Source organism: Heterodontus francisci, chromosome 5, assembly GCF_036365525.1.
Source record: "Heterodontus francisci isolate sHetFra1 chromosome 5, sHetFra1.hap1, whole genome shotgun sequence".
NCBI lineage: Eukaryota > Metazoa > Chordata > Chondrichthyes > Heterodontiformes > Heterodontidae > Heterodontus > Heterodontus francisci.
Window position 1 is genome coordinate 175,583,386 of NC_090375.1, and position 12,771 is coordinate 175,596,156.

At 45.0% G+C, this 12,771-nt stretch overlaps 1 protein-coding gene across 2 annotated transcripts in view; it reads left to right on the forward strand.

The window, feature by feature from the left end:
* Nucleotides 1–124: 124 nt before the first annotated feature.
* The window catches only part of grhl2b (grainyhead-like transcription factor 2b), a 212,082-nt gene continuing 199,435 nt past the window's right edge, over nt 125–12,771 (forward strand). For both annotated transcript variants that reach the window (XM_068032382.1, XM_068032383.1), the window contains exon 1: nt 125–480. In XM_068032382.1, the coding sequence (XP_067888483.1) occupies nt 461–480 (20 nt within the window). In that variant the 5' untranslated portion in view covers nt 125–460. The remainder of the gene's footprint in view (nt 481–12,771) is intronic.

Sequence of the window (12,771 nt, forward strand, 5' to 3'; positions counted from 1 at the left end):
GTGGGTGGATCCACGCACCTTTCATCCAGTCACTTACCTGGTTTCGACGGCTGGTACCGCCCACTGGAATCTGAAAGCGCTCAGCCTGGAAAAACGCAACTTTTACTTCCAGTACCTCACCCAACTGAAATCTGCATTTTCACACACATTTATATAATATATAGGAAAAAAAAGTCACTTGATTTTGGTAGTTCCCTTATCATTTATTACTTTGTATACCCACCCATAGTTAGATCCTGTTTTTTGTTTCAAAAAGAATTTTGATTTTATTTCCCCCACCCCCATGCAGTTCTGTGAGTCTCATGTAGTCCAGGTACATCGTGGGACTGCTCTCATCGCACCGGTTGTGCAGAAAGTGGAAAAGAGGAATTACCTGTAGCTCGGGTTCTGCCGTCAGACCGCACCGCACCGACTTGAAAGTCCAGTTTCGCAAGAAGAGAAGCCGGGAAGAGCTGGAGAAATGTCACAGGAGACGGACAAGTAAGTGAACCTACAGGTTCTGGCTGTCTCTTTATCCGCTGCTTTATCTTTAATGGTCTCTTGTCTTCAACACCTCCCCCCCCCCAAGCCCCTCTTAACTCGACAAACCGGTGTCTTTATCCACACATCTCACCTGGGCTATTATGATTAACATTGAACATTTTTATTGAAACAGCAGGTTAGTAATAATCGTGGAGTTCGATATCTGACAAAGCTTTTTCAACCACACACCACCTCCCCCCCCCCCCACCCAAAATCCACCCGCTCCTTCATCGGCCATTTTCTGCCTAAGGATCGGGGGATTCAAAGTTAACTTTTTCTAATGTAACAAATGAACTTTGTTGACTTTTTGAGTTGATTCTCTCTCCCACCACCCACCCCGTTGTGGGTCAGGCGGGGTTACCGCGCTCTGGCACCCTGCCTGCCTAGTGCTGGCGCCGGCGCGGGGCTGCAGTCACCTGGACAGTCGCTGCCTCGGAGCCACGGCGCTCACACCTGGGACCCCCTGTTGGCTTGGCTTGGCTCGGCTCGGTTCGGCACGGCACCATGTGCACCAGCCTCGTAACATATGCAGCCAACAACTTGCACCCACGTCGGAGGTTCCTCCATTCGCAGGGGATTCACCATCGGTCGCATTTGGAGGTTCGCCTGACTGGTTTATTTATAGTAAGTGGCGCCAGGACCCGGGCTCTGCTATTCCCCCCTTTCACACTCTCTCGCCCCTTCAAGTTGACATCAGTACTTGCAAATAGAGACCGGCTGCTTGAAGTATTTTAAAATGAGAGTCGCCAGCACCACATACTTCCATATTGTGTGAAATAATTTGAAACTTCTGTATTTCAATTTTTGCAAATACCACAAGAAAAAGCCGCCCGCGGTTGCTTTTGACTCTGGCCGGCTCCGAGGGTCCCTCAATCAACTCCATTCAACCAAACCTACGAGGATTCAGCTCAAGCAACAGGCTTATATCACTCTGCTCGTTAGAAACAATTTCTCTCAATTAACACCGCCGTCTGAAGTTCTCTCAATTGGACAGAACATCCAGGTGTGGTGCCAGAGGACTGGAGGACAACTAACTAACGCTGTACCATTGTTTACAAGGAGATAGACCAAGTAATTACAAACCAGTCAGCCTAACCTCCAGTGGTGGAAAAATTATAGGAAAAACTTCTGAGGGACAGGATGAATGGTCATTTAGAAAGACATGGATTTGTTGAGGGAAGGTCATGATTGAATTTTTTGAGGAGGTAACAAGGAGGGCCGATGAGGATAATGCATTTCATGTAGTCTGTATGGATTTTAGCAAGGCTTTTGATAAGGTCCATATGGTAGACTGGTCAGAAAAGTAAAAGCCCATGGGATCCAAGGTAAAGTGACAAGTTGGAGCCAGAATTGACTCAGAGGCAGGAAGCAAAGGGTAATTAATGGTTGATGGGTGTTTTTGTGACTGGAAGGCTGTTTCCAGTGAGGTTCCTTAGGGCTCAGTACTAGGTCCCTTGTGTTTTGTGGTATGTATCATTGATTTGGACTTGAACATAGAGGGTATAATTAGGAAGTTTGAAGACAATACAAAAATCGGCCGCGTGGTTGATAATGAAGAAGAAAGCTATAGATTACAGAAAGATATCGATGGACTAGTCAGGTGGGCAGAACAGTGGCACATGGGGTTCAGTCTGAGATGTGTGAGGTGAAGCATTTGGGAAGGCTAACAAGGCAAGGGATTACACAATAAATTATAGGATACTGAAAAGTGTAGAGGAACAGAGGAACTTTGGAGTTCATGTCCATTGATCCCTGAAGGTGGCTGGACGAATAGATAAGGTGGTCAAGAAGGCATACGGGATACTTTTGTTTAATGTCTGAGGCATGGAATGTAAGAGCTCGGAGGTTATACTAGAACTGTATAAAACACCAGTTAGGCCACAGCTTGAGTACTGTGCGCAGTTCTGGTCACTGCATTATAGGAAAGACGTGATCACACTAGAGAGGGTACAGAGGAGATTTATGAGGATGTTGCCTGGACGGGAAAATTTTAGTTATGAGGAAAGATTGGATAGGCTAGGGTTGATTTCTTTGGAACTGAGGAGGCTGAGGGGCAGTCTAATTGAAATGTATAAAATTATGAAGGGCCTAGAAAGAGTGGATAGGAAAGTCCTATTCCCCTTGGTTGAGGAGTCCATAACCAGAGGCTATAGATTTAGGATAGGAGGTTTAGAGGGGATTCGAGGGGAAGTTTTTTCACCCAGAGGCTGCTGAGGAGCTGGAACTCACTGCCCGAAAGGGTGGTAGAGGCAGAAACCCTCATTGCATTTAAAAAGTAGTTGGGTATGCACTTGAAGTGCCGTAACCTACAAGGCTATGGATCAAGAGCTGGAAAGTGGGATTAGGCTGGATAGCTAATTACCGTCCAGCATGGACATGATGGGCCAAATGGCCTCCTTCTGTGCGGTAAATTTCTATGATTCCGTGACATCCATTCATATGTTTGTTTACATTTCACAATTTTCGAAATGTGCTGTTCAATAGGTTTTTTCACTCTTGACTCATTTTTAGGAATGTGGCGACAGACCCTTATAATTCCAATGCAAATATTTTGACTCTCAACATCACCACGCAATTACTTGGATATCTGGAAGGCAGGTTCAGGGATATGTGGATAGAAGAAGCTTTTTACAGAGGAGTTTAAAAGAACCCAGATTGCTGTCTATGTCCACGACAGAAGTTGGGTTTGTGCCGCTTGAATGCTTCTTGCTGTGCTTCTCACTGGATACCAGCTTATAGGATGAGTGATTCTTGTCATACAGTAGCAGATCCTGGACAATGACTGCTAGTTTTTTCTTGTTTGCCTGCTTCCTCCCCTTGCAGAGAATTTATTTTTGGTGTGTGACTTCTTTCAAAGTTGCCATTATTTTGACTTGTTATCTTTTAAACTAACAACCATGAGGTCTACTTTTAAAAAAAAAAGTCTGTAGGAACCTCGACAAGTTGCATCAATCAAGAGATAAATGGCAAAGGAGGAGAGGAACACACACACATACAAAATAATTTTGTGGAAGGTTAATATAAGGCTATTTTGAACTCTTTTGGATTCCACCTGTCATTCTGTTTGCTAAAGGACCTTTTACATATGGTTGCGTTTGCTGACAACGCAACCACTAGGTGGCGCAATACTAGCACATGCGCAAATGCAGCCTCTTCCACTGAAGCGTCACTGTCTGCGACATTCAGGCAGTGGCCAGGATTAAAGATGGCGCTGCTCAGCTTATCACAGAAAACCAAGACCGAACTCTGGTATGATACTGCCATTGAAATTTGGAATGTAAAGCAACTTTCTGTGGTTGGTAAAGTTTATGGAGGAAATAACTGTGAATTTCTGCCCCACCCTGCCCTCCATTCTGCAATCTCCCATTCTCCCAATCCACACATTCACGCTCGCTGCAGCCTCGCTGTTTCCCACCCCCTAGCCCAGCCGCTCACTCCAGACATCGCCACCGCTCCCCCCTTCCCCTCCCCTCGGCTGATTGCTCCCCACTCTTCGCTCCCTGCCTCCCCCCCTGCCTCCCCACTCTCTAGCCACTTGCTCCCCACTCCCTGCACCCCCGCACCCCCCCCCACCCCGCTCTCCGGCCGCTTGTTCACTGGCTGTTCGCTGCTCGCTCCCCGACTCTCCACCCCCCCCCACAGATGCTAGTTCCAGGCCGCGTCACTTCCCTCCTCACGGCCACTAACTCACGTCAATCATTCCCCACCGCACCACCCAAACAAGCAAGGCAGGCCGTGAAGGGTGACGGGACGACGTAAGAGCGAGTGGCGTAGAGGAGGGAAAGTGGCATGACCTAGAGCTAGCATCTAGAGCAGGGGGGGACGCGGGGAGCGGGCAGCTGGGGGGTGGCGGCAGGAAGTGAGGAGCAGGGGGCAAGCGGCAGGAGAGCAACTGCGGGGGGTGGGAGCGAGGAGTGAGGAGTGAACGGCTGGGGAGGGAAGCGGGGAGCGAGCGGCTGGAGAGCGGGGGGAAGCGGCCGGTGGGAGTGGAGGGGGAGAAAGCGCGAGGCCTGGAGCGAGTGGCTGAGAGGGGAGAGCGGCCAGTGCGGCGGGAGAGAGTAGCTGATGACGTTTTCCCGCATAAGCGCCAATTAGTCCTGGCAAGACGTAGGCTGCACATGCGCTGCATTTCACTGACAGCAGGAGACCATTTGCGCTTGTGTGTAGCTTGGAGTGCTCTGATGACGTTGGCGGGCCACTGCGGTGTCAGGAGTCACTTTGTTTTCATATTAACACTCCCACCCCCAAGCTCTTCTTTCTTCTTTGGCCTCCTTATCTCGAGAAACAATGGATATGCGCCTGGAGGTGGTCAGAGGTTTGTGAAGCAGTGCCTGGAGTGGCTATAAAGGTCAATTCTAGAATGACAGACTCTTCCACAGGTGCTGCAGATAATATTGGTTGTCGGGGCTGTTACACAGTTGGCTCTCCCCTTGCACTTCTGTCTTTTTTGCTGCCAACAGCGAAGTCTCTTCGACTTGACACTCTTTAGCCCCGCCTTTATGGCTGTCCGCCAGCTCTGGCGATCACTGGCAACTGACTCCCATGACTTGTGATCAATGTCACAGGACTTCTTGTCGCGTTTGCAGACGTCTTTAAAGCGGAGACATGGACGGCCGGTGGGTCTGATACCAATGACGAGCTCGCTGTACAATGTGTCCTTGGGGATCCTGCCATCTTCCATGCGGCTCACATGGCCAAGCCATCGCAAGCGCCGCTGGCTCAGTAGGGTGTATATGCTGGGGATGTTGACCGCCTCGAGGACATCTGCGGTCTTGCCACCTGATGCCAAGGATTCTCCGGAGGCAGCGAAGATGGAATGAACTGAGACGTTGCTTTTGGCTGACATATGTTGTCCAGGCCTCGCTGCCGTAGAGCAAGGTACTGAGGACACAGGCTTGATACATGCGGACTTTTGTGTTCCATGTCAGTGCGCCATTTTCCCACACTCTCTTGGCCAGTCTGGACATAGCAGCGAACGCCTTTCCCATGTGCTTGTTGATTTCTGCATCGAGAGACAGGTTACTGGTGATAGTTGAGCCTAGGTAGCTGAACTCTTGAACCACTAGCAGAGCGTGGTCGCCGATATTGATGGATGGAGCATTTCTGACGTCCTGTCCCATGATGTTCGTTTTCTTGCGGCTGATGGTTCAGCCAAATTCGTTGCAGGCAGCAGCAATCCTGTCGATGAGTCTCTGCAGACACTGTTCTGTGTGGGATGTTAATGCAGCATCGTCAGCAAAGAGGAGTTCCCTGATGAGGACTTTCCGTACTTTGGTCTTCGCTCTTAGACGGGCAAGGTTGAATAACCTGCCATCTGATTGTGTGTGGAGGAAAATTCCTTCTTCTGAAGACTTGAATGCATGTGAGAGCAGCAGTGAGAAGAAGATCCCAAACAGTGTAGGTGCGAGAACACAGCCCTGCTTAATGCCACTCAGGATAGGAAAGGGGTCTGATGAGGCCGCTGAATTGTGCCTTTCATATTGTCATGGAATGAGGTGATGATACTTAGTAGCTTTGGTGGACATCCGATCTTTGCTAGTAGTCTGAAGAGACCACGTCTGCTGACGAGGTCAAAGGCTTTGGTGAGATCTATGAAAGCAACGTAGAGGGGCATCTGTTGTTCGCGGCATTTCTCCTGTAGCTGGCGAAGGGAGAACAGCATGTCAATGGTGGATCTCTCTGCTCGAAAGCCACACTGTGCCTCAGGGTAGACACGCTCAGCCTGCTTCTGGAATCTGTTTAAAAATACTCGAGCGAAGACTTTCCCCACTATGCTGAGCAGGGAGATTCCACGGTAGTTGTTGCAGTCACCGCGGTCACCTTTGTTCTTATAGCGGGTGATGTTATTGGCATCGCGCATGTCCTGTGGTACTGCTCCCTCATCCCAGCACAGGCAAAGCAGTTCATGGAGTGCTGAGAGTGTAGCAGGCTTGGCAGTCTTGATTATTTCAGGGGTAATGCCATCCTTCCCAGGGGCTTTTCCACTGGCTAGAGTATCAATGGCATCACTGAGTTCCGATTTTGTTGGCTGTTCGGCCAGCTCATCCATGACTGGCAGAGACTGGGCTGCATTGAGGGTGGTCTCAGTGACAACATTTTCCCTCACTACAATTATGAAATGGAAACACTTGGATTTGCAACAGATTGCACTGGAAGATAGCAGAATCCTGTTGCATCATTATGACAACACCAGATCAGACCTAAAGCTAACATGCTGTCATGAGTCTGGGACAGAGCAGATGGCTGAGAGTCTATAGTCTGTAAATTAATATTTAAAGTTAGCTTTTATTGCTAAGTTAAGTCTTTTTTAAAGTTTTATTTTTAGCATGAAAAGCCAGGAGAGCACTGGATCCAAACAAGCAGGGTAAATTCAAAGAAAATCAGTAAAAATTGCTCATTATTTGGAGCATCACTAAAATGAATAAAGTTCTTTTTTAAAAAAAAAGGTGCAGTTAAGCTAAAGGACAGCCCACAATTGTTTATACAGTTTATGGATGCCACTCTTATGGGCTTCAGTGATCATTCCAAAATTTCTGGCAAAGGTATAGTTTAAGCAGCTGTATTAAACTATGTTTGCTAAGGTTAGTTTGCCTGGAATAATGGATGTAGCAGTACAAATCAGTTCTAGTAGTGGCACATAAAATGGGGTAAATCAGTAATGCACAATAATGTCACAAATACCAATTTTGATATAAAAACAGTTAGGAAGAAACAGCTGAGTATATTCAATAGGAGAAAACATAACTTTTTTTCCAATTCTTTTTTCATCTAGACGCTAGTGTGGATAAGAACAGAAGGCATAATTGAGTGCAACTGAAACAAATTCCAGTTAAATTTGGTGCTGAGAATCCAGTCCCAAGATGTTTGTTAATTGCACTTGAGATGTGAGTGCACATATTGTATGCCGTGCATGATAATATCACAAATGCACCATGCATGCATCTTGGTACCTGATTTTTGATGTGATGAATGGAGAAAATTTCTACCCCCAAAAAAAGGGATGAATTGGTTCTTGCAGATCCGCCAAAAATGTCACAAATGAATGATGAAAATTGATGTTGGTGATTCTTGCCCATCATTAGTAAACTGACAAGGTCATTGTGTCCAGGTGATAATGTCAATGGGTAAACATTTTTGTTTTTTCCCCCCCTTTCTTGAAAGGAGTGACTCACAGTGGGGTATGGTTTAATAACTGTAGGTAGCCCTTTGGTATGTTGTTCAGACAGTTCCTGTGGGTGAGGGTAGGGGGGAGGGGTGAATGAGAGTGATGAGCCCAATTCTGATTACACACTTGGATTTAGCAGCAATCACTGTATAATAACTGACCCATAGTTGAATCTTTTTTTCTTCTTAGCTTAGGGACATTGAGGCCAAATGCAGTGTTTTGTACCAAGGGCTATTGGGGTTCTGTACTATGGTGTTAGCTGAGAATAGATAATAAAGCATAGGCTATAAATTGAACATCGGATCTTTTCTGGATGGCTTAGTACCCTGTAGTGCTTTTACTCACTGAATTATTAAAATTGCCCATTTTAATAAAATGCATTTCCTTTTTAATTATTTGGGAACAGGATAAAGTTCCCACATTCAAAAAGGGAGGTAAAGGGGAACTACAGACATTAGTTTTTACTTCAGTCCTGTGTAGAATAATTAATTTGATTGTCGGGCATAAACTTGAAGAATATAATAAGAGCCCAATAAACGACATGGATTCAGAGGAGGAAAATCCTGAATCATCAGCCTCCTTGCTTCATTTGAGAAAGTGTTAAGTGGAAAGTCCTCTTAAGTGGTGGTGTTGCACCTAGGCTTGACGAGGTTCCAAAGGAAATGCTATTCATCTAAATTGTCAAAAATAGCAGCCAAAATGTTTGGATTCAAAGTAAATCTTGAAAATAGATAAAATAAATGGCTGATTGGTTTAAAAAAAAGGGAAATTGTTAGAAGAATTATGTTGGACTGGAATACTTAGTGGGATTCTCAGTGTTAGGACCACAAATGTTTCCAAGTCACATTGATGATTTGGATTTAGAAACTCATTGAAAATTGGTCACATTTCCAGATGATACCAAATTAGGAGGGACAGCAAAATTGGGGGATGTAGTTCAGAAGTTACAAAATAAGTCAGGAATGCATTATGTAAAATGTCAACAAAATGACAAATGAAATTTACTTTGAATAAGTGTAAAGTACCACACATAGGAAGGGAAAGTGGGTAACACATGGACTCCACAAATGGTGTATAGATACGGATGAAGTTGAAAGAGACCAGGAGCCTTAGTAGACTAAATACTAAACATGTCCAATCATTGCAGAGCAGCAATCAACAAAGCTAACAGAATCTTGAACTGTGTAACTAGAAGAGTAGAATACAAGTCATCTTCAAAGTATGTAATGCTCTGGTAGACCATGTCTTGAGTACTGTGTTTACATCTGTTCATAAAGATACGTGGGAGCCATTTAAGTGCTGGAGGCAGTGAAGTGATCAGCCACAAGGCCTAATGTCAGAGGTCTAACTAATGAGGAAAGGCTGGCAAAACTTATCAACCTTGAAAGGAGATGCTTGAGATTTGCTGTTGTGGACATATACAAGATGGTAAACAATATGGAAAATATTAATCTGCAAATCACTTTAAATTGGAAAATATAGGGCATGGGACACTTATTTGATCTAGTGAAAAGCAAAGTTAGTACTGATATTGGGAAGTTCTTCAATCAAAGATTGGACAACCTATGAAATGGACTCCCAGATAGAGTTGTCCAGGTGAAACCCCTGGAATTATTGAAGAAACAGTTGGATGCTACAATAGGGGGTCTTTAGGATCTTAGAGGAGGAATTCTTGGAGTCTATATGGGATTGTTTTCTGGACCAATATGTTGAGGAACCAACTAGAGAACAGGCCATCCTAGACTGGGTATTGTGTAATGAGAGGAATAATTGACAGTCTAGTGGTGCGAGACCCCTTGGGGATGAGCGACCATAATATTATAGAATTCTTCATCAAGATGGAGAGTGACGTAGTTGATTCTGAGACTAGGGTCCCGAATCTTAGTAAAGGAAACTACGAAGGTATGAGGCGCGTGTTGGCGATGACGGATTAGGAAACGTTACTTAAAGGGATGACGGTGGATAGGCAATGGCAAAAATTTAAAGAGCGCATGGATGAACTGCAACAATTATTTATCCCTGTCTGGCGCAAAAGTAATAACGGGGAAGGTAGCCACACCATGGCTTACAAGGGAAATTAGAGATAGCATTAGATCCAAGGAAGAGGCAAACAAATCTGCCAGCAAAACCAACAGACCTGAGGATTGGGAGCAGTTTAGAATTCAGCAAAGGAGGACCAAGGGATTGATTAAGAAGGGGAAAATAGTACGAGAGTAAGCTTGCGGGGAACATAAAAACTGACTGTAAAAGTTTCTATAGATATGTGAAGAGAAAAAGATTGGTGAAGATAATGTCGGTCCCTTACAGTCAGAAACAGGGGAATTTATTATGGGGAATAAAGAAATGGCTGACCAACTAAATGCATACTTTGGTTCTGTCTTCACAAAGGAGGACACAAATATCATACCAGAAATGTTGGGGAACACAGGGATTAGTGAGAGAGAGGAATTGAAGGAAATCAGTATTAGTAGAGAAATGGTATTGGGGAAATTGATGGGATTGAAGGCCGATAAATCCCCAGGGCCAGATGCCATGAATCCCATCTTAAAGAATTACTTAAAGAAGTGGCCCTAGAAATAGTGGATGCATTGGTGATCATCTTCCAAGATTCTATAGACTCTGGAACAGTTCCTACAGATTGGAGGGTAGCTAATGTAACCCCACTTTTAAAAAGGGAGGTAGAGAGAAAGCAGAGAATTATAGACCAGTCAGCCTGACGTCGGTATTGGGGAAAATTCTAGAGTCCATTATCAAAGATTTTGTAGCAGAGCACTTAGATAACAGTGGTAGAATCAGGCAGAGTCAGCATGGATTTACGAAAGGGAAATCATGCTTGACAAATCTACTAGAATTCTTCGAGGATGTAACTAGTAGAGTTGATGAGGGGGAGCCAGTGGATGTGGTTTATTTGGACTTTCAGAAAGCTTTTGTCAAAGTCCCATATAAGAGATTAGTGTGTAAAATTAAAGCGCATGGGATTGGGGGTAGTGTATTGCGATGGATAGAAAATTGGTTGGCAGACACGAAACAAATAGTAGGTAAATGGGTCTTTTTCTGAATGGCAGGCAGTGACTAGTGGGGTACCACAGGGATTGGTGCTAGGACCCCAGCTATTCACTATATATATTAATGATTTAGATGAGGGAACTAAATGTAATATCTCCAAATTTGCAGATGACACAAAACTGGGTGGGAGGGTGAGTTGTGAGGAGGATGCAGAGAGGCTTCAGGGTGATTTGCACAAGTTGAGTGAGTGAGCTAATGCATGGCAGATGCAGTATAATGTGGATAAATGTGAGGTTATCCACTTTGGTAGCAAAAACAGGAAGGCAGATTATTATCTGAACGGCTATAAACTGATAGAGGGGAATATGCAGCAAGACCTGGGTGTTCTTGTACACCAGTGACTGAAGGTAAGCATGCAGGTGCAACAGGCGGTAAAAAAGGCAAATGGTATGTTGGCCTTCATACTGAGAGGATTCGAGTACATGAGCAGGGATGTCTTGCTGCAATTATACAGGGCCTTGTTGAGGTCACACCTGGAATATTGTGTGCAGTTTTGGTCTCCTTCTCTGAGGAAGGATGTTCTTGCTATAGAAGGAGTGCAGCGAAGGTTTACCAGACTGATTCCTGGGATGGCAGGACTGACGTATGAGGAGAGATTGAGTTGGTTATGATTATATTCACTGGAGTTCAGAAGAGTGAGGGGGGACCTCATAGAAACCTATAAAATTCTAACAGGACTTGACAGGGTAGATGCAAGAAGGATGTTCCCGATGGTGGGGGAGTCCAGAACCAGGGGGTCATAGTCTAAGGATACGGGGTAAACCTTTCAGGACTGAGATGAGGAGAAATTACTTCACCCAGAGAGTGGTGAGCCTGTGGAATTCGCTACCACAGAAAGCAGTTGAGGCCAAAACATTGTATGCTTTCAAGAAGGAGTTAGATATAGCTCTTGGGTCTAAAGGGATCAAAGAGTATGGAGAGAAAGCGGGAACAGGTCGCTGCGTTGGATGATCAGCCATGATCATAATGAATGGCGGAGCAGGCTCGAAGGGCCAATTGGCCTACTGTTCCTATTTTCTATGTTTCTATGTTTTTGAATGGATGAACTAAGGTGAAGGGTTGGTGAGCTCAGTTGATTAGATGGCTGGACTGTGGTGCGGAATAATGACAACAGCATGGGTTCGTTCCCTGTTGCGGTTGAGGTAGTTCTTGGGGTCTGCCTCCTCGCCTTGCCCCCTATTGATATCATGGCATAAGCCATGATTAGCAACCCTCTGACAATGAGGATGCTACATAGAGAGAGAGAGAACTAAGGTAAGTTGAATGACTATCCTCTTCCATAACTATCTTGTGAAACTCCATCCTCTGGCTGAGAATATCAGCAAGCTGTTCTCAGATCTCAAGTAGTACATTTCATTAGTTGGATGGATTGTAAATTGAGATAAATCTTCCTCCAGTTTTCTCTTTTCCTGTCCTGAAGGTGCTCACTTTTATTAGGGTGTGGTGCCAAGGGTACTAGCTGTCTTCTGTATTGCAATAATTGACTGGTTGAAGAGCAACTAGCTGCACATATAGAAATTTAGACTTGAATCTTCATACTAGATCAGCCAGTATCTTTACCCACCAAGCCATGGGGAACCTAGTGACACCTAATTGGTGTGTTAAATAATTGGCTAGTTCTCCTGGTGGCTCAGTGAGAAGTAAGATATAGATCAGGAATGTGATCTATGCTAATTACATGATCTCAGCTGGAATGCAGTAAGGATATTGCATCAACTTTGCTCGTGTTAGTTAAGGGGAAAATGGGTCCTGATTACTGCTGTTGTCTGTTGTCAAATGACCCCTTCTGGAAGTGCAATTATGTTAACATTGGGTGAAGAGAGGATTGGTCTTGGCTTTGATGTACCTTGTAGTCAAGGTCTGCTAACACTCACTGTCCAAACACACACTAATAAATAGACCTTGGGTGAGGTACTGGAGGGCACCTGGGGCCTTTGAAGCTGAATTTCTGTAATGAGGCAGTACCTTCAGGAGAGGAGGGGGAAATTGGTGAGAATAAAAATTGGCTTCAAAATGCA